This window comes from Varroa destructor, unplaced genomic scaffold (genome assembly GCF_002443255.2).
Source record: "Varroa destructor unplaced genomic scaffold, Vdes_3.0 BEIS01000005.1, whole genome shotgun sequence".
NCBI classification, from domain to species: Eukaryota; Metazoa; Arthropoda; class Arachnida; order Mesostigmata; family Varroidae; genus Varroa; species Varroa destructor.
In genome coordinates, this window is record NW_019211458.1 from 2,642,228 (window position 1) to 2,664,875 (window position 22,648).

General features: G+C 39.5%; 1 protein-coding gene across 9 annotated transcripts in view; it reads right to left on the reverse strand.

The window, feature by feature from the left end:
- Nucleotides 1-2,320: 2,320 nt before the first annotated feature.
- Nucleotides 2,321-22,648, reverse strand: part of LOC111252088 (transcription factor p65-like) — a 52,395-nt gene continuing 32,067 nt past the window's right edge. For all 9 annotated transcript variants that reach the window (XM_022809489.2, XM_086991655.1, XM_022809494.2 and 6 more), the window contains 8 exons: nt 20,802-21,112; nt 18,123-18,215; nt 17,000-17,150; nt 16,605-16,669; nt 16,042-16,222; nt 10,239-10,424; nt 9,320-9,870; nt 2,321-5,121 (listed from right to left, as the gene is read on the reverse strand). In XM_022809489.2, coding sequence (XP_022665224.1) covers nt 4,792-5,121; nt 9,320-9,870; nt 10,239-10,424; nt 16,042-16,222; nt 16,605-16,669; nt 17,000-17,150; nt 18,123-18,215; nt 20,802-21,112 — 1,868 coding nt within the window. In that variant the 3' untranslated portion in view covers nt 2,321-4,791. The remainder of the gene's footprint in view (nt 5,122-9,319; nt 9,871-10,238; nt 10,425-16,041; nt 16,223-16,604; nt 16,670-16,999; nt 17,151-18,122; nt 18,216-20,801; nt 21,113-22,648) is intronic.

Sequence of the window (22,648 nt, forward strand, 5' to 3'; positions counted from 1 at the left end):
GCTTAATTTCATAAAGCCAACATTCCAAATAGTTGGTCTTAATTGTCGTTATACATGTTTATTTCTTGTGAGAAATAAGCCATTCTTTTAGCCAAACTATGCCCTCTAAAATAAATGCATTAAAAAAAAAATCTCAAAATGGAGTACTTCACGGTCGAGTGTAAAATCTAATCAAGCTGCTATGCGTCTGGATTATACATCTGTTATTTTTTAGTTATGTGGGCACACGAGCGAAGAAAATAAGTTGCTATATTTTTTTTTGTGCAGATTTGCATTAAACAGTGACATTTGGCATTCGTTCTATTTTTAGCGGAGTGGAAAAATGGATTTGTTACGGTGGTAGCGGACCCGTACGAAAGGTAGGTCGATATATGTATTCGAAATTTACCTATTACTTCGAAAATTAATTATTGCAGCAATAGGAAACCCAAATTGCCTGTTCTTCAACGCCAGTTAACTGTACCGCTTTTTCCTAGCAGAATCAATAGACGTTAAGGGCATCTGATTCCTATGAGCCTTGAAAAATTTATAGATATGGGAAAATAGGACAGATAAAAACTCGAGTTAATCCTCTCCAATTCCATGTCCAATTATGATAACAGAGTAATTTATTCAAACATCACTTTGCGAACATTTCTGGATAGCATCGCTCGTATCGTGCGGAAAGACACCTGTTTAGCCCGTACTCTACGAAATAATAAACACGGACAAATGTTGTTATCGATTAAACTACTGATTGGAAATCAGCGGAATAGATAGAGCTGAAAATATTAAGACAGCAACATAGTGGGGTAAGTAGTCTTAGGTTTGGACTCATAGCAAAAGAAATAAGCCAACAATCCCATAGTCTAATTGACGGTTGGTTACACCAGGTGCAATGTCAACAAACACGTTCGTGCCAACTCTAGGCAAACAAATAGGCCCGCCGTTATAAAATTGCCCCACAATTACCCTCCATATCCATGACTGAACATTGTTAGGAACAACAGCGAGCTCGGCTAAAACGCAGTTCATATGCTTTTAAAACTAGAGAATATAGTAGCTAGACGGAAATCTACGCGTTTCATTGGCAAGAACTGTCGTTAAAGAGAGATTCTTTTGATTTTTTTGTAGTCTATGTAACGCCTAACCGATATGGTTAGTCTATTAGGAAATCCATGTTCGTCAATCTTCATGTTTCATGGAACTCTAGTTACTTATAACGGATATTTTTGGATGGAGACACACTACGAGTTTAACCGGACGGGATACACAAGTTGCTTCGCTCGAGAGTAGTATTTTTTTAGTGTAGTTATGGTGGCTTTCGAATTTTACATTGAACTTTTTCATAAATCGACATGTAGCAAAACGTGCCCCCTCGTGGTCCATTAATGGAGGCTATATAATTGGTAGAAGAGTCACTGTTCGTCGTGACTGACGCCATTCCCTCGTCTGATCTTTTTCAGATGGGCTGCACCGAATGGCCCGTGTCATAGACAGAGTGCACAATACGTGTTCGTACGGAACCTATTCCTTGCCTCCCGTTTTTTTCACAGCGTTTGTTTGTTTTTTTTTTTCTGCGTCTATTTTGATTACCAAATCTTCATCTCAAAACAAATTATTCTTCGAGTATTCTCAATCAGGTAACAGTCGTAGATACTCAAAGACGCTGTATCTATCAGATCTCCGCTGGTAGGGTAAAGCTCGAAAAGTACTCAAAATTCTTCTAAAGCTTCGCTGGTAGTGTTAAGTGTGAGTGTTTCCTATTAATGAAAACGATACAAATAGCTTGTGTTATCCAACAAAAAATGAATTGGGCCGCCGTTTTACTTCAATGTCGAGTCAGTTTTGGTTCTGTTATGATCGTGCAATGGTTTGCTTCTTGGGTTGGCCAGCCGCCTGCGCGGTTACTTCAACTCATCCTATCGTTTTTGCCCGCTGAGCCCTTGGCTAAACTAGATCGTCAGCTAGAAAGTGCGACATTTCACTAGAACAGTAATGAACTTATGGATTGATGATAAATGCAATAGATACTTGTAGCCAGTCACAACTAAAAGCTTTTTGAAAACTAAAAGCAAATTTCTATACTTTGGAAAAAACAGAACGGTAATCAATATGTAAGGTATCATTAGTGCTACCCAAGGTCAGGTATTTGAAGGAAAGCAAGTTTCTTTAACTTACCGCATCACGGTCGCACGCCATCGTAAGGCAAATAGTTGGAAAAAAGGGCCGTCGTCGTCGTCGTCGTCGACGACGACGACTCGTATATGTTTTTTCGAACCAGCGCTGGCGGGTCGTGCAACGTGTGACGCAAGAAGCGAAATAATAGCGCAGAAAACAGTTTAGCTGATATTCAAATAGCTTTTATTGATTATAATTTTTCCTACTAGTTATATAGAATCATCGAATATACACATATATACACTGGGTACCCAATTACTACCTGTCCTATGATTTTGGAGACTTGCAGCCTTGAAAGATCCAAACAGTTTACATTGGAAGAATTTTGCCGACAGGTGTGGGCTCCAACTGTTAGTTTATTCGAGGAAAATTAATGCGCTTGGTAAATCCCCAATCGACGCATCAGTTTCCTGTAAACGCTACTAGGACTAACAGTTACATCCTAGTGTGCCCGAACCCCACACAGCAGAAAATCCAGCATTTAGTACTAGGTATGCAAGTAGCAGTCGCCCATAGAGGCAGCTTTGCAAATAGAGTATTATAAATATTTTTTACGGAACGCTACTTCGCCTTCTCTGAAATCGAAAGGACCGGCAGGGAGAACCAAAGGAATTGCCAAAGATCACGTGGCCCCTCCACTTTCTAGTCGTTTTTATATACGGTAGAGCCAGAAAAACATTTCTTATTATAGGTTACATTGAATGAATTCTGTAGATGCTGAGAAAAAGCTATCTTGTGTAGCCTATTTTTAGTAAGTTAGCAAAGTCTCATTCGTAGAAATTCCGCATCAGCTTCGCTCTTTAGCGCGCTAGCTCAAAAATGTGTAATTCTAGGCGACCGTAAATGTACCGCTTTTCCAAAGCAGAAGAACAAGCCACGGTTCGGCTTGTACGTCGACGGGACATTGTAAAGAGAAGCAGATTTAACACTGTCTATGATTCTGTTTTACGCACAACAAGGCGATACATCCTGGCTTATTGTAGAAAGAGCTGTGAATAGGTAGACCCGGACCTTCCGTGTATATACATGTATATATAGATTTATATGTATATGTATGTGCTTATAAATCAGCTTGATTCAAACCTTCCTAGAATTTCCACGATCACTAGTTTTGACGTGAAATATTATTTACAAAAATATTCTACAAACCCTTCGTTTCGACGCGGGTGTACGTTGGCACTGTTTGGGTCAAAACAGTATCAACATTGTAACAAGATCATCGGCACACATTTGCAATGATTGTCGCGCTATAGTTCGTCAAAGGGTCATAGACGCGGCCACATCATTTCCCTCTCTGATCTATACCACAGTCTGTGTAGAGTATTGTTATTGATAAACGTAGCTTATCTGAGACCAGTAAGTAACTGCTTAGAAGTGGCCCAACTCAATGGAACATGAAAATAATAAGCCGTCACAACACACGTAGTCAGTATTCACAGGCAGAAAATAAGCTACTTGAAGCATTAAATAATTACGATTTCTTCAGAAATAAATTTCTAACATCGTAACAAGTGCGAACTGTTGTCGTTTCCCAACGTCAATAGATTATTTAACAAAATAATAATTAGCATAAGGCAATAGAAATAAGGCACTTCCGACAGATTGCGTCACGTTAGCCCACATGTTTGAAAGGGGCAAACCGTCGAGTCCGACCTGCATTGGCGGGCCCGACGGCCGAAATAGAACCTAAAGAGAGTCTGGTCCCTGGGAGTTAATTTTCCAGCTAAATATAGTATGTTTTCGCGTCATATAATTACTCATACATAAATAAGAAAGTAAAAAGAACATTTTGCATGACACTAGTTGCAAAAAAATTCGACGTGGCCTTCACAGTTCTCCAAACTACGAATTATCAGCAGTGGATGGACGGATAGAGCGGGGGGTAAAGGCCCACACTTCTCTACAACCAATCAGGATGAGCTGCTTCGAAAAATTCCAGCTAGCTTATGAGCAGGTAAGGTAATTTTAAAGGTAGGATCTATGAGTTCTCTAGTTTTCGAAATAATGCCTACTGGAAAAACAGTGCAATCAACACTTTGTCAAACATAACTGACTTGAGCCCTACTTTGACAAAGAGCTGTCTGGCGTCCATGTATTAGCTTTACTTTGCTTATATTAACTCTTTGTATTCGTGTTGCGTTTCCAACTGAAACATTGTGATGTACGTTTACAGCTGACAGATAAGATAATAAAAACTATCTTGAATGCATTTGGCATATCAGGTGTAGAATGCATCAAGATATTGCCAACATTCAAAATGATAAGCTGTCTCAATATAAAGCAACTTCGAGAAAGTTAATACCTTCGTCTATCAGACAATCACAGCAATAACAAATATGAACTTACGACCATTTTGTAAATTTTTCTTATAACATGCGTAAAAACATATCTGTCGACAACGATGTCTGAGCCAAACGGCAGATCCGATTAATTATATTCCATGCTAACGGAACATAAATGAACTCTTGACCGCTCTTTTGACCCTAGAGACCTATTCAGCGCGGCAAGCCTTAAGGTCTTTTTCGTCCTGCTTCGCTACAGTGGTAAACCACACTGGCCCACCTGTTCATAAAAGACTATTCAGCTTAGGCGAGATTACAATGGTGGGTCTATGCTCGAACTGCAGTGCACTTATTCTTCTTCTTGTTTCAATTGGCGGAGCTGTCCTGAGTTTAGTAGATCAAGCTGATTGATGCTGGTGCCGCTCTCGAACATCGATTCTGAAAAATTGCCAGGCAACGTAAGGTTACTGGTAACGGCTCCAGGACAAGTGTCATCGCCAACTTCGCCCGGGTGATTTCCGTTGGCGGTAGTAAGTGGCCCAGCGACCGCGAGGTGGCACGAAAGATTGCTGTCGAGTGGAACATTGGACAAAATCACTGGAGTGGCTGTTGGTCCCGACATTTGTAGATCCGCCATGTTTAAGTTGTTTAGATTTATGTCGCTGTTACTAATGAAGCTCTGCGAATGAGATCAAAGAAAGTGAAAAGGCAAATTGAAAAAGCAGTTTCTTATTATCGATAAAAAGAAGGTCTTAAAATTGAAACAGCCAAACAACAATGTCTAAGAAACGTAACTACGCAGTGAAAAATAAACCTTTCCTATTGCTGTGGACATTTCACCATGCTTTATATCTACCCTTTAATAATAATAATAGAAACACGAATAACCGTCAGATATACAGAGTGTTTACTTGTAGTTGTTGCTTAGCGATCACTGGAGAAATCTGATAACCACAAACCACGTTAGATGGTGGCACCCGATGTAACTTTCGCCATATTAGGCCGTTGTATTGCTCCCTCAAGCTCACATGTCTTTAAACGAATAATATAAACAATAAGCCATCATTTATTTGTCTGGCTAATATGGCATCGTGACCAACTTCGCGGTATTATTTGGTCGGATTTTAATTGAGGAACAGGTCAAAACTGGGAACATTGATTTGTTTTTCAGTATGGCTAAGATCACCGCTGCAACCAAAGTCGACTGCTGATTACATACTCCTTTCATACAGGACTGATTTTACCGAGCGCCAATTAGAGGCCGACGGCCTTTATGAATGTGTGCACGAATGCGACGTTAAGCTATTCAATTTGCCTGCCATCATGCTGTTTGCCTAAAATAAAGTTGCAAAGTGTCCCCACCCTGTGTCCCCTTCGTGTACACCTCTTGTCCACAAATTATCCATAACTACACACCTAGTGCGCTGTATTATCCTACCAGATCACATTACAATGTATCTTCTTGAAGGAGTGTTCACAGCAAAAAAGCTAAAATTGTTGTCGTCCTGGATTAGCCTTTGCCGAGCAGTTAGTTAGCTATGCCAACGCTATTGCCGGAAACTGAGAACAGGCTACATCTTTTAGCCCGGAGCCCGGGCTAGTAACCAGCGGGTCTTGTAGGGAACTGTTTATTTACGAACAGTTGCCAACCACTGTGGACAAGTTCCAGGACGTAACTTCCGTTATGATTATGAAATGATTACCAATATGCATGGTTCACATGATTCACTGTTCAATGGGGCCTATTGAGCTAACGCGAATATTTGCAAGGCTATTTCAGGTGATTCTTGGTTATTTTATAAATACTTACAAACTGTATTTTTGCTCTAGGGGCAAGAATGGAAGAAGAGCAAATCGGGGTGCTTACTCTATTTGGCCGTTCTTTTTTTTTGATCAGATAAGAGGCATTATCGAATACCGACGACTTGAAACGGTCCCTTTTTACCTAATGGCCCCGTCTGTGCGGATTTCGAGCACGCGTAGGAACCGCGGCGACAAGCAAACTGGTTGCTAGATTACACCGAAATGCTCGCTGCAAATGGCGCGTCATTGTTTACTTACAAAATGTTTAATAGCGAAAAAGTTAGATTTCACAAAGGACGCAAAGCACCTGACTGCCGCAGGTCATAAACAACCCGATGGCAGATACGCACCTCGTCGGCCCCAAACTAGACCACGCGTCTTGTGCTAGGAAGTCACGTAACGCATATATATATCCAACAAGATTATTATGACACAGGGACTTCAGCTTGGGGAAAATGTACGTACATAACATATGAATGTAAAACAGCGTCCAACATTTTTTCAATTAGAAAGTAATTTCGTTTCACTTCTAAAGCTGGGAAATTATCTCGTCAAGAAAAGGTGTTCTTGTCCTCGCAAATTATGCGACTACAAGAAGACCGTTCCGCTAAATCCTTTAAATTAACCCGCGTTGGTCACACCAGTCCAATAGAATTGTTTCCGTTCAGGATTTTCTATGCAGCAATAAATTAGTCTAAATATAGTAAATGAAAACCTATTTGTAACAAGCTTGTTGACAAATGACGAAGTACCATAACAAGATTGGGAAGTCTAACGGACTATTAGAACACGACGGAAACGGCTAAATCGGTTTTGATTATAGTGATGCTGTTATGACGATTTTCAATTCTCTGCGTCAACACCGAAACAAAGACCCATACACGAAAGCAACTTTATTCCATAGGTAAGCACTTCGATCCAGGATGTTATGAACATATTGAATACTCTATTACATATCATAGATTTTCACTAGCAGGACTATTTTGATCGAACATACAGCTTCACTTTCTTTCGTCTGGTTGAAAATGTCCTTTAAGCTTTTAAATTTGAACCTAAATAAAAGTTCATTTTGTGTGGTTTATTACAAGAGCCAGTGGCTGTATTTATTGAATATTATTCCTTTAATATGAGTTGATAAATTAAATATCTATAAAAATTAAACCAAAATATAATAAAATTACATGTCAGCAATTTTCTCGCATTATAAATAGATAAATATTAACTTGGAAATGTTTGCTTTTACTATAAATCGATCATACGTGTCAGTAGTTGTAGCACTATGCCACACGAGTTTTTCGTCCTTCATCAAAAATGCTCACATGCTTTTCGGACCGACAGAATACAGAAGATGAATATCTCCTTGACAATTCCAAATTGGGCTACGATATTATTCACCATGTTATATTTTTTTACAGCCTAGAAAACTATCCTTTTGGGCTCACTGGCTGTGGCCTAGTGAAAATCAACATCAACCGATTAGGATTGGTGTAGTAGAACTTCTTATTAATCCCTAACCTACCAGTAGAGAATAATAAATCTATACTACAATGTCTCGCAACGAGTGTTTGGAGAACTTGAGCGTCGGCAACCATTATTTCGAAGGACTTCATGAAAGACGTTGCTCCTAATACTACTGTAGGCTTAAAAGATGAGGTATGAGAAGACAAATAACATTGTCTACCTAAAATTACAGTTTAGAGCGGCGGCTAGACGTATATTACTTATTTTTTTGGGCGTATAGGATGTGGATTAGTGTAATCTGAATGTATAAGAAAATCGTCACGCTTTGTGTAACGTCAAAAGAGATATGTTCGGCATCCAAAAAATGGCAAAAATCAACTCGGTGAAGACTTCGACGCTAAATCTGATTTGGCAGAACGTGCCGTGCGTTTCCATGGCAACTAATAAAACGCCGAGGTCTTGGATGAACACCTAGGTCAGAATCTGAAACCGTGCCGGACTGTACTTTTTGAGAACCCCAATGTCAGAAGTGAATTACCGTTGAAGCTATTTTGCCCAATACTTGCAGACTGGGCAAGAGTACTCCTCCAGAGCAACGATGGTAAATATATACTTACAGTATTACCCAATGATGCATATGGATTCCTAAGGTACGAGCTCCATCCATTCAGACCGCCTCCAAGGATTCTATTAACTTTATTACAGGAATATTCATAGAAGTATCAAGTTCTCTTTGGACTAGGTCAAATTCTAAAACATTTCCGGTCTGGAAGTAATTTACTGATTATCTTCACTTGAAGAAGCTATATCATGCGACCTAGCCAAGTCAGCTTCTAAATCAAATATAAGTTGGATCACAAATTTTATTTTTTAAGAGCCCTGCTGAGTTCTTTAGGTCTAATGATCAGGTGCATTTTCGATTCCAGGTCTTTTTTTTGGGGGGCAGGGGAAGGGGGGGTCATTGTCATTTGGTAGGAATACGTGTTGCGAAGTTGTACGAGCTGGATTGGGCCATTCTTTGGTGGACCTTGTTCTTGCTAGTCAACGAGAGTCTATGCAGAAGAAAGTCGATCATTGTGCCATTTAAACGTTCGCGATGCACTAAATCGATATACTGTACATGTTCCTACACCTTAGATTTAGGCTTCAATGGCCAACAAGGGGCAAACACGACAACAGCAGCGCATCTTCGTCATTTAAGATGACGTTATTTAAAACTGTTACTACGGCAGGAAGCAACTTCAAGTTTTGAGAGTTAAAGTAATCTAGCTATTTTCATTATCTCTTTTCCTAATCGAATTATATTTTTTTTTTTTTCTTAAATGGAGTTCGGCTTAGACTATCGTCAAAGCTACAGATAACAAAATGAAATAACAAGAGCAGACATTTTTCTTATTTCAATATTTAACTCTTCGTGTAAAAGAGAACATCGCAATAATAACGTAAGATGCGCTCCACCTTAATGTCAATTTCTAGAGCGACTTGTGCGATGGCATACGCATCGTTACCTATTTTTGTAGCTAGAAATACGTTATAGAATGACCGCACACAGATGTTGATCCGTAACAATAATAATAATAATGACAAATAACTTTCGTTACTCGAGGACTTACCATTCCTGAAGGAATACTTATATCCAAAGAATCAAGTTTTTCAGCGGCTGCGTTAACGTCTACCGCATCTAACGGATCCTTGCGCGAAACTACACAATTACTGCCACCTGGATCTTGATTATTGCCACCATGTGGAAGTTCTCCATTGAAAGGCTTTTCTGATCGTTCAGTCCCAACGACGACATGAGCCGAGTCCGAAGGTATTAAAGGCTGCATAACCCACTGTTGAGGTGAAGGGGCTGGGCTGTCGTCGCTGTGCGGCGAGGGGGCATACTGTCGCCGGGTGTCGTGACCTCTAGAGTGGGATGGTTGTGGCGTATGCGACGGGTGCGAAGTCTGCGTAGACTGTGGCTGTGGTTGGCCGTATACAGGAACTCCAACCACGAGTGGAGCAACACCAGGCTGGAGCCGTCCCTGCGTGGCAAGGAGAGCCGCCTGCATCTGCGCGTTTTGGTCAGCACCTGATCGCTTCCGCTTGACTCCACCACCGATCTCACCTCCTTCGCCAAGGTTTACCAGGTAGATGTCACGGCCCTCGCCTAGCTCATTTACTACAAAAAAATGCTCAACGGTAATGCTATTATCATCGTGCGAACGACGCCACGACGCTACAATGCTGGCTTAATCATGTCTGCTGTACTTAGGGTACTTGTTCGTCAATGGTGTAACTTCAATTTGGCTGCTGCTAGGAGTGTTGTGGAGTTCTATGAGCTTAACTTGCCTTCAAGGGTGCTTAGAGCGGATCCCACTAAACAATGCTACACTACGCGACCACGTTGTCTCAAAGGCCGATACGATGTATTTGTCAAAATGTAATTTTTGAATATGTGGTACCGCTTCAGAAGACGCGTTTAAAATGCCATCTTTTACTATTTAAAAATGTTTGTGAACGACAATTTTTCATTACGAAACAACGTACCACGGGTCCGCCGTAGATGGATTTTGACAGGGTACAGTTGGTCTCTTTCCGTCACTACATGGTCCAAGCAATTAGGGCTTTTGAAGCAAACCGCAACTTGCTTGTGCACAGACTGAATTTCCGCCTTTTTTTCCCAGAGATGATTGCCAGCCGAATCTTCCTGATAGAAGTAAACTTCGATGTCATCTGGAATAGTTAAACAGTTCAGAGAAAAGATTATTCACATAATAGGCACAGCGAAGCAGAGCCTCCTGTGTCGGTTATAAACATGAGACCTCATTATCAATGATTCAGGCCACCTGTATACTTTCGTTGTATTAATTAATGATATTACTGATTTTTAATATATATAATATGTCGATTTGGGTTGAACGGAACAAATTTTGATCATTTACTTGGAAGCTCGGAGTATGCATGCGGGAAAACAACAAGTTACACACAGTTTCAGTGATCAATATTATATAGTGCCTGAGTGATGTCTAAATGCGCTCCATGGTCCAAGTTTATTTTTCCGTACTCCCAACTTAAACCCATTTTATTCCTTTGTTTATTTCCTTGAGTAGCTCCAGTTTCTCTATTAGTAACTTGAAAGTTAGTATTAAGAACATATTCGTCTCAAAATAAACTTTAAGCACCATTTTCCCTGCAAAATCACATCGTATACCTTTAGTACACCTAGATCCTTCTAGGATATGAGTATATTCTTTTTTAAAGTTAAAGCCGCACTTCTATCACTGCAGTGCCTAGTTTAGTGAAAAATTGAAATCTGTATTTTATAGCGGTGTAGTCTAACCACGAGTACTTTAGCCGTATCGTAACACCCAGCTAAAGTTTGATTTGGTCCCAACTTACGACATGCATCGAACTGCAACATGCAAAGGTCACAAGAAGTTTTCGTTTTCCTGCAAGGGACTACACTTCCCAAAGGATTCTTCCGTATGTGGGCAGGCCTAAATGCGTAGATTACATGAGTAAGTAAACTGGATCTGGACCGGCCCTTGGTAGATTATGTCTGTCCTTGATAGAATCCGTTAGGACCGGATGTAGGAGCATCGATCCTTTTTTGTTTAAGGAACCTTTCTTCTCGTAGACCGGTTTCGTATTAGTTTTCAATTTAATTTAGCGCATGGCTTGCTTACAGTTACGATACTGCAATAGAAAAGAAGTAATAACGTAGAAATCGGGATTCTCGAGGACGAGCTTCGCACTCAAATGGCTAATCCATGTACCCATTAGCTGTCCAAACGAGTAGCTACGGGAGGCGGAGAATGGAATGGGGAGGGGGGCTAAAGAGAGCAACAAAGATTTCCGAGACATAGGAAACTACTAAACTCGTCGTCTATATTTTACAGTATCGGCGTCTACACACGTTACACACATCCACCTTGCTGTCGTGTTTTTCAGACTTTCATTATTATAAGATAAATATTGACTAAAAAAAAAACTCAGTTCAATTCAAATCCAGACATACAAACTCTAGTCACCTGAAAGAGATCAATCAAAAGTGAAATGATAGCCTCATGTAATAAACTAACAGGTAGCAAAAATAAAATAAGCTTGAGTGATCCGTAATAAATCCTATGGGCGGAAAGTTTCGTGGTTCTCTACGTACCAGATATTAAGTGGTTTAAGTGTAGTTGTGTTCATAACTTCGGAGATGTACTGCGCTCAGTAGGTCGAACATTCGTGTTTTCTTAACGGCGAAAGATCTTAGACGTGATTGGGTTCATGGTGGACGTGCGCATGGATTTGTGAATAAAACAGCAGACTGGGTAATAATTGATTTTTTATTAAAAATGTGCGAGCGGACCTTGATCATGCATAAATGGTGCAAATAACACCACGCTGGACACCATAAAATCTACAAGCTAAGAGAATGTCTTGCTCGGAGCCACAATAGCGTACGTAATTATCGGTTAAAGAAAGAGTCAAAAACAATACAGATATTGCGGAAAACCTTAATTGAGGGAAAAGCTTAATGACTGGACAGTATAGTAGTGCAAACGCAGCATTTTGGACGTAATTTAGGGGAATGATTAACTTAGTCTGATTTTTGTGTAAATATTAAGCCAAACACTTCACGGACGACAAACGACTGTCTCACTAACTGCCAGATATTTCTCGAGGATCATTGAGAACTTCCAAAGACACATTCCGCTTAAGAAATGTTTAGAAAAAAAGCCGAGCGTGCCATAGCTTCTTTAATGTTAAGCAGTTTATCTTAGTGTCACAGCGGATGATTTGCGAACCCGTCTTATGAGAGTGAGGTCATCATAATCTGTTTTTATGGACCTCAATATGGAGGAACAGTGTATTTATAAAGATAATTAAAGATGTCTCTAAGATTGATCTTCTCGAAACCCCACATTTTATTAAATAAGTATCCGAGACCATATTGTTAATGCGTACAGTTGAGAAACGGGTGGCCACATAACATTTGAACCAACCGCAAGCTATAGGAACAGCATCCTGGTACAAAATTCTTCTTAAAAAGACAGCTGAACATAGTGACAAGAGCCTTTACGACATTAATTAAGGTTACAAAGGAAATGTTTGTTTTCTAAATCACAGGAACGAATAGTGTAATTATAGATATTTCAAAAAGTTAAATTACACGAACGTGAACGAAGAAAACTGTACCGCAAGTTAAAAAAAAAAACATGTTCAAGCCAGTTTTAAGCTGACGTTCGACAAATGTTTCGCGTTGAAGTCGGTGATAGCTTTGGGTTTATAATTTGTTGCAATACCACGACTGCCCCCTGTCTTTGAACACCCTTAAGTAAAAAAAACCGCTGGAAGAGTCTAAAGCAAGTCAAATATATGTGCCAGCGGGAAGCAGCGTTTGTTGGAAGATTTTGAATGGAATAATAAAAAGTGAGCCAGCAAAGTCGGTTTTTATAAACATTGCACAAAGTTCTTCGACAGTAGGTGAGCGACTAAAAAGAAGGCAAAGGAAACGTTTTCAAATAAATGTTAAGGCGTGCGGCTGCAATGAACTTAACTAAGCTGTCGCGTGTCACAAATATTAATGCTGACTACGGTAATATCTGCAAATATATTTGACAAGTTGTTTAAATCATACCTCAATTTGGCAACAGGAATATAAAAATCGTCTTCCACCGTAAGCGATACGCGGTTGACTAATTATGAGGATCTCGCCTCTAAAAAGCTTCCGAAGAAGAGCCATGCACATACAGCTTCTAGTCACCCCAAGTATTCAAAACTATATCTCCTGAGCATATTAATCCAACATTGACGTATTTTTTTTTCGACAAAATCACTAAAGAAAAGGCGCTAAAACTTACGCCTTTTCCTTAGTCATTTTGTACTTTTGTTTTGACCAACAGAGACAGCAGACGAAATCATATGACCTAAGAGTGCTCAATTAGTAAAATTTTTAATATAAATACGCAAAATAGCTATCGAGCAAATTTGTCATTAAAACGTAAACGCAATTGTAGCTTATAAACTCGAAAAAAAAAACACGAAAGTATATCAGTACTGCAATGTAATATAGCGTGGCTTACTTCAGATTTTAAGGGCGAATATGTGTCTTTTCTAGTCGTATTGTACAAACCGTGAGGCACAATGAGCCGAAAGAGCCATACATATTCTTGCTAACTTCTTTATTCCATTTGACATCAGTCGAAAGCTTATTACAATAGGAATCCATCTATCTTAGCGTTATTACGTTTAAAAACGTTCCTCGGTAAACTCTTACAGAGTTTCAATGAAAGGCAAACAGTTCTATCGTTGTCGACTTGAGATAACTGTATAGGTCGGGCAAAGGTTGCGAAATGCGAACCCTTTTAGCTGATGGCAACCTTCAGACCAAGTCGCTTTTAGGAGCGGATATGAACTTTTACTTTTCTTACTCGTACAGATAATAATGTCAACAGATGTCTTCAATCATGTTTATTTGTAGCCAGCCATTGAAGAGACTTAATATTGAAGATATAAGTTTCTTACCGTTACATTCTGCTATGGATGTCAACGGCGAAGGCTTCTGTGGTGGAAAACTTTTTTCTGAAGGCATAAGCAATATTTGTAATTTTTCAAAGGTTTCTAACACTACGATCAATAACGAACTTCATTAATGAAGTTGGAGCTAAAGATCTGTAATGGTATTTGGGTTCAACGTTTCTAATAACTTGACGATATTTTGCATATAAAAGCCATTGCTTAATTCCTTTGCTCGCTCGGTGCTTAGGGTCACTGCCCTGTAGAAAAATAACACTTCTTTGCCTTCCTGCTCACAGTACGGCAATTAAAGTGCACAGGCATGATTTATCACCGCCTGCCATGCAACCATATATTTTCTTCAAACATGATTAAGCCCCTTAGTAGATGTTGCGTAAGGTCCTTAAATAGTGAGGTGCGGTTATCAGCCTACCTTTGCTATCTAAAGGTTCAAAAGTTTGTATTCGGTTTTAATGACTCCGAAACATAAATGGGTTTCTATAAACGAGTGTTTTCGTTCTCACTTTATCTAGGCGAAAAATTTAACTGACACAACACATAGAAAAAATCCTAGCTAAATACTCCCCTCGGAGCCGCGATCTGTTTTGTATAATTTTCATTAAAAAAATTTCAATAAAAATGATGATGCTACATAGTTCAGCATCAGTTCACGAGGTCATTCATTTCACCAATACGGTATTTGAGACTCTAGATTTTTTCAGCGTTGCTTTATAGGCACTGCTCTTTACATATCCGAACATGAAAAAAAAATGGTAAGTGTCACATCACAGGACCAGAAGCGAACACTTAATGTCGTTACGGGCCAGGTAACTTGTACCCGTGATAGCCTAGTGGACAACGTACTTACCTGCCAATCTTAGAGATACGTTGCCGTTTAGATTAGAACCCAAGCATAGACGCACTCCGTTTCGTGCTGGGAGCCAACCGTCTGATGCAATGTCTAACGGCAATTAAGGACGTAAAACTCGAAACATAGAAGGTCAAGTAACTTGAGAGGAAGGAGATTGGCAAATTACCCCATCTTGTTGAAGCCACAGGTCGTTTGCAGTTAGTGTCCTCATCCGGGTTCACAGAAATGTTTATACCATTTTGCAATAGTAGTCACCATTGATCATCCGCATTTCATCATTATGTCAGAACAAAAAAAGCTTAATGGCATTTCTATATCACTTGTAAACGAACTCATCAATAATTTTTTGGTGAGTGAAATCGCTGCTCGACACTCATCGCTCCAGATGTGACATCGTTGTTGATTCTCATAGCCATTTTATAGAGAATTAGTTAAGTAAAGAAAAGATTAGAGAGGTCAGTAGTGCTTGCTGTGAGCTTCAACATGTTATCAGTGAACGTGTGTGACCGTCGTAAATCTGTAATCGTTAAGTTAATTATGCACTGAAAGGATGACGGTGCCACTCATGCGTTATTTCAAGTAGCCGATTATTCATTCATAGATTCAGTTGTTAAGCACGAAGTTGCGTTACTCCATACTGGGAAAATCTTGTAACTTGTTAGTTTGCGTTCCCCCTGGCCTTACTTTATCTGCAAATTAGCAAATTTGTTAATTACCCCCCAGCGTTCCTTTTGCCGACGAGAAACGCGGTTCGTATTCTGTGAGATACTTGCGGAGTGCCACTGTAGTCGATTCCCAAAGTGCCCTACGTAACAGATGTCTGTAGCTTTCTTATTACTTTATGGGAACTTTTGTCGCAAATAGTTTAGCTGACGGTCGGACTTTTCTAATTTAACCATGATTTAAATACTTAACCGTTGGTTATCCTGAACGAATCGTGCCTCACAGATACTTTGCCTAGTGAAAACGCACCTTTGGAGACCTTGTCGCAGAGAACGATCATCTCCAGTCCTCCGCGTAGCGGTGCCAATATATGACTGAGTTTGGTGATCTGTAGATCGCTCATTGCTTTGCGGTCAAATATAACGTCGCTTACGACGGGTGCCAGTGGGCGATTGAATCTACCGCAACCACGCTCTGGCTCGATGAATACCTGAATTGTATAGAAAATGCTTAGATAAATATATAAGTAATAGACCATTGTAAATAATCATGAAAAATTCACCAAATATAGCTTCAGCGATAGTTTCCTTCATTGAGGTTGAGTTATATTTAATAACATTTCATTGTTCCTTTCTAGACAGCATGTGTCTATTCTTTTTACTTTGTAAGATGATAGAGCCATTTTGTTCCTTGCAGGACAAGATAATATTACATCAGTTTTTTTATGTGTTATTCAATAGATTTCCTGAAATTCGTCCTTTAACAAATATGGTTTAGAAGTTACCCATGCTGACAGTTGTTTTTTAACAGCATTTCGGAAATGATTTCATTTTATTTGTACTGTAAGCGCCTGTGCAAAACATATTCAATACCTGGAAGCAGAGTCGAACAGCGTTGAGATCGATATCACCTGGCCGTGCACGATGTTCATAGTTTGCTGTAATTCACATTTCGTACGTACGTACATACATTTGCCTTATTTAACTTCTGGTAATGGAAAAAATATAGTTGTAGCAAATCCTCATAGATTTAAAAATTTACGTCTAGAAACAAAAGTTTGAAGAGCAGACACTGTCTTAAACACAGTTTGCATAGTTATTTAATTTTAAACTTATCTCCTAACTTGCTGATAAGCATTTATTTTCAATGTAATAATGTTTAGATACTTGATATTTAAGTATACTTAATTAAATTAACGGCACTTCATGTTAAGTTTATCGCTGAATATTCTATAATCAAAAGTTCTTGCTACATTCAGCTGATTTACTTTTGAAAGGGTCAATTCGGAGTTTAGCCCGTTCGTCGAGGCTGCCTAGAACCTCGGTCTTCTTGACGCATTGAATTCCGAGTGACGTGAAGGTCGCTGTCATATCGGTCTTATCAAATTTATTACTGTACACGCCATCCCTGCACCCCTCCTGACATAATAAGATAGTCAACAAAAAACATTGAAAAACGCTTAGATAACGATAACTACATTTTGATTTTCTTTCAGCATTCGAAAAACCCATTTCGAAACGAATCATATAGTAAATTAGTATAACTTTTATTGAGTTCTTTACATGTCCTTAGCTTTTAATACGTTGCCGTGAAAGAAATGTGCGTCCTAATGTTTAAGTCTAACCCAATGAAACGTGTTTTTGGTGTCTCCAAGAGTCGTGGATGTGATCAAATGCATAGCTTGCTCGAAACATGGACCTTTCGGCAAAATTTTGATGGTTACTTTACATATTTTAATAAAATCTAATGCTCTCACGGATAACAAATCATACTTAATAATCTATCAAAATTGTATGACATTCATTACCAGAATCCGATACAACTAATATGATTGATTGTATGCTAAAATCGTTTGCGAAATGACGACCATATTAAATACCGTCTTAATCAACGGTAAAAAACCGATTCGTTTTGAACTGCGCATTGTCGTATTTTTCCATACACTGCATATAACGAAAACAATTTTTATTTCACTTACTTTTATTCTAAGAAATGTAATGAAACCTAATTACTAATTAATAATTGCTTAAATAAATAATTAAAGTTTATGAAAGCTAAAAATTCTCGTTCATTTTAATGCTTTTAGACCATCACCCCTTACAGGAATGTCGGAACGTTACGTTAAGTACGTGAGCGCTCTACAACCTCAACAACCCTCAAACAAGGGTATCAATAGTTTTATATTGAAAAGATAAAGCACTTCTGAAATGCATTCCGGAAGTCAGTCCCAGTATTTTAGACCTTAGGTATCTAACTTACGGAATGAAAAGTACAATCGGATAATTGGATTTATCCTAATACCTAAAACGTTACGTTTTTATTTGGATGTATCAGAATATCGTTGTGTATGCTGGTGTACATTTTGGTTTTTCATCAAATGTGCTTCTCACCTTCGAGACGATATTGTGCGGATGTGGATAATAGGGTGGCTCCTTTGTTACGCAAGAAATAACCACCACAAATTTTCCAACGTAGTTCTCCACCTGAAACGTAAGAATAAGGTAGCATTTATAATGAAGAAGTGTTTGATTTAGGTTTGTCAATGATCATATGTATGGATAACTGGAAACAAATTTTAAGTTTAAATTATTCAGACCAGAATCATCTGATAATTCGTATTTGAACGAATTTATAAATTAAAACATTACAATGATTGCATTTTGGGTTTCGGCCAACTGTAGATGTAAATTATTTTCCCGCCGGCCGGGCAATCCGTCGCTTCGTGCACAGTCTGCACGGTTGAAAAATGAGACGTTTACACCACAAATCGACAAAAACCACGAAACAAATCATGCGACGCGTGAAGTCGTATTAATCTGGCCCGGCGTTAGTATGGGATGATCATAACTGGGACGCACAACTAGAATGTTTCAAAACATAAATTTAACGAACGCTTTCCTCTACAGGAAAACTTTTTTGACGTCTATTAACGCCAAGGGAACTCTTTCGGGCGGGCTAAAGCACACTTGAGGCTGCACGATCTTCTTATCTAACATAAAAAGTTACTGGAGCCTATTCTTTGAGGAAGTTAATTTTAACGGTTAATCTAGCCTCGTATAATGCCCTAATCTAGGCCGGTGTCATAGCCTAAGGGCCATAACCAGGAGTGGCCAATAATGAGGGGGGGGGGGGGGCACGTCTGTTTAACATTAGTTCCAAGGATCATAGTACAGACGCTTATCGGTGCCGTGGACCCGGCCATTTTTAGATCAACTACCTGCGTATGACCGTCAAACACCAGCTCCTGTCAATTTTATGCTGTGAGAAGTAAAAAGATGCCATGCCCCGTTCTTACTCCGTGACGGTCAAGAAAGTTTAGTTGATGCTTTTAGGATCGTTGAAATATGTAATTGCGACCGTCAAATTACCGAGGTTAATAATTCAGGTAAATGGAGTTTTGCGTGTATCTCAACATATTCATGACCTCGTGTAGCGTGGTGATTACTAACTCATCTAAGTCTTCATCACCAGTTTCGATCGACGGTACCAAAAGGGAGGTGGGGTTGGGCTGAGCTCAAGAGTGCGTACCACGCATCGGGTCGGAAGTCTCCAATACGCTTCTTCCTCCATTAATCGGATCACTCAAGTTCCATATCGACTATAGCCTGAACCAGTTTGCCCGCAAACAGCTGGTGACGCAAGGAGTTCGGGTATATGTTTGCGAAGCTACCCACAACGCACCTCGTCTATCATATACATATCAAAGACCACTCATTCCTGTACGTGCATACGAGCTGCGTCGCTACAGCGCAACGGATTTCCACCACAAAGAAAGCACGACGGATATTAGACAATCACGTGATTGTGATCTCGTCCAGTCCATACATCGATTCAAGAAGACGCGCTTCAGGGTAACCAATGTGCGGCGAAGTTCCAACGCCGGATGATGAACCAAGTATGGATTCAATTTCGGCATTAAATGGCCTTAATATTTTAACGACATATTGTGGACTCGAGGTTTGAGGAACTTGAGCGCTTCCGGTATGTACTCTTTGTCCTCAGTGCACCGATCAGCACCTTTGGGCATGGAGGTGTTCGTTCACTATGCAAAGGTCGTATACCTCGGAGGCCGCTAAAGTGTCCTTTCACAAAGATAGGTTTGGATTATAAGAAGCCGCTGCGCAAGCTTAGGAAAACGCCTCTGTTATAAGGTATAAACATGGATATAGACTACTACTTTTGCTTTGTTCACTTTTTCTTAACCTGCTGCGTGATAGTCCGAGCCGTGGAAGAGGCCCTCTTCACCTTCCAGGGTGGGTATTGGTTCACTGGAGTCAATGCTAGCTTCTTTGGGGGGCGGCGCGTACCGCGGTACCTGGTACGTTGGTGGTTAGCAAAGAATCCGTGAATGTTGTGCTCGGCTAAAATGCCGAGTCGTTATATATTCAAGAGGCAAAAACACCCCAAAGCCTGGCTTCGCCAGTAAAGGCTGACCCCAGAAAAAATGAATCTCCCGCAGAGAGCTCTCCGTTTCGTTAAGTTCATTCCTTTGCATTTTCCACGTTGACATACTCATAGGTCATAAAAGTCGGCCAAGGTTAAGCCGGGAGAACTCACGCGGTACATGTGTCGCTTACGCGAAGCACAGCAACGGCGTGTCACCGCCTAAGATTGGGCACGACATGGAGGCGTTCCACCCACCAGCGTAGACAGGCCATCATATTCACAGCCTTGACGAGGTTTGATCGCCGGACAATAGTAACTTACTCATCATTAGCGGCAGAGCATTGCTAATTCACAGACGGCCAGAACCAGAAATACATTTTTTATAATTGCACAATATAGGTTCCTTTCAGTATATTTGATTAAGCCAAATCGTAATTCAAAAAATATAAAACGACTTGCAACTACGTTAAGTAATGTCCCTATTAATAATAAAATAATTGACTAATTTTTTTCTCCTCCAATTGATATTTCCCGAATTATCCAGGATCAAGGCAAGTAGACATCTAGTCTAATTTCACACTATGATACCTATATATTTTAACCTCAAGGTTTTTTTAAACGCTGCTTGTCGAGAAAAACTAACACAACTGGAACAAATAGGTCGATTCTACCAAAAGACTGACCCGAATCTGAGGGTATGTTTTAACATCGTTAGTAGTTCCGACTCCTGTGAGAGCGCCGGGATATCTGCCTTCGCATTTGTATCGAAATCGCAGCGCCCGACTTTGCGGCTGTACAGTGATTCTCACGAACGGTTCGTAAGCGTCCATTGCAGGTTTTATAGAAACCGAGTTTGATCCAAGGATACCAGGTTGAAAAGGCTGTACAGGTTGCAGCAACAACTGTAACGGTTCAGGCTGTTGCTGTTGTAAAAGTACATGGAGCGAATCCGCAGCTGGCGCTAGTTGTTGTTGTTGAGCACTGATGACCTCATCTGTAATAGCCGGTTGGATATATCAAAGCACACAAATGTCATACTGACCATATTATTATTATTATCAAGGGCGCTATTATTAGTTCTGGCCATTCATAATGTTGTTCTAACAGGAAAAGTCCTTTTCCTGACAACTCGAAGTAATTCCACTTACTAACTCATTGCAGCTTGTGCTAGCTAAATCGCACGCGGCTGCTTGATATTCGAAAATATTTTTAATATAGATCATCGGATAACTCATTTTACATAGATTCGGTGCGGGCAAAAAATGTTAAGGCCACAGTGCTGTAACAGAATTAAAATATGGTCTTCGTAAATAAAATTCAATGATTAATTTCAAAAAAACGAGCTTTAACACTCGGTATGTTTGGTGTCACAGGCCTCACGTATAAGAAAGCGATTACAAATAAACTCAAAGTGAAGGAGGTTTTTTGCTGTACAGTGCAACAAATAAGAAAACAATAGAATGAATGAATATTAATGTTCGGCATACAAAAAACAAATTCCATTACAAATTAGCGAAGAAAGAAAATGCCTTCTTTCTTCGTTTGCGCCGCGCTTTGAAACGAGGATTATGAGTAAATGCAGATAAACTAATTATACGAATTAGTCATAGCTGGATTACTCGTGAACATTACTTGTTTATGTAATATCAACCTAAAGCCTTAGTTCATATATTATCCATGTTTAGTAATGATGGAAGTCTATGATAACAAAAAATGATTAAAAAGCAGCAGGAAACTTGTCTGCTTCACTGCCGCAATATTCATGCGCGCGCTTCATACGTAAGCAGTCCGAAACGTATTTTTAAATTCTATCGTAGAAAATGACTTACGCGGATACGTGGAGGTGTAGCTCAAGTTTAAATCAAGTGTTTGCAATATCAAACGATTTTGTATCAGACTGAAATCATATTAGCCTTTCGTTTTCTCTATAACGAACGTTTGCAGTGACAAAACCGTTATATCAAACCTTTAGATTTTTTAAAGTGATAGAAGAATCGATTAAAAATTGATTGGTACTGTTTTAGCTTGCTTTAGTGCCCTAAGTGCGTATAAAATGCGGGTACTGCCGATCGCTCTCAAGTAAGACTATTTTTACTTGTTAGTACAAATAATCGTAATTTGGCAAATCAATAACGAGCTGTTGAAGAGTCAACCATTTTTAGTTAAAATTTGTTAGAACCTAGCTAAAATAATAGTAATATAATATCCGTATTTCATTGTAATTTGGAACAACATAAACAAGCAAACATTTTTCCAAACGTGTTATATTTACAGGAGCAGAAGCACAGCTATCGACATAATATACTTCAATGCTTTTTGTCTCATCATCTTTTCTGTTCGACTTCTATAGGCACATACGGAGTTCGGCTCGCATGATAAATAATCACCAAAAGGAACATAGAAGTTTAAACCATCCCAGGGTTACAGCTTTTACGGACCCTGAGTGAAAACCAATATATAGCGATAGCTTTTTGAAAACCGGTTATCTGATATCCTAACCTATTTTTTGAGGTTATCTAAATCCCATCCG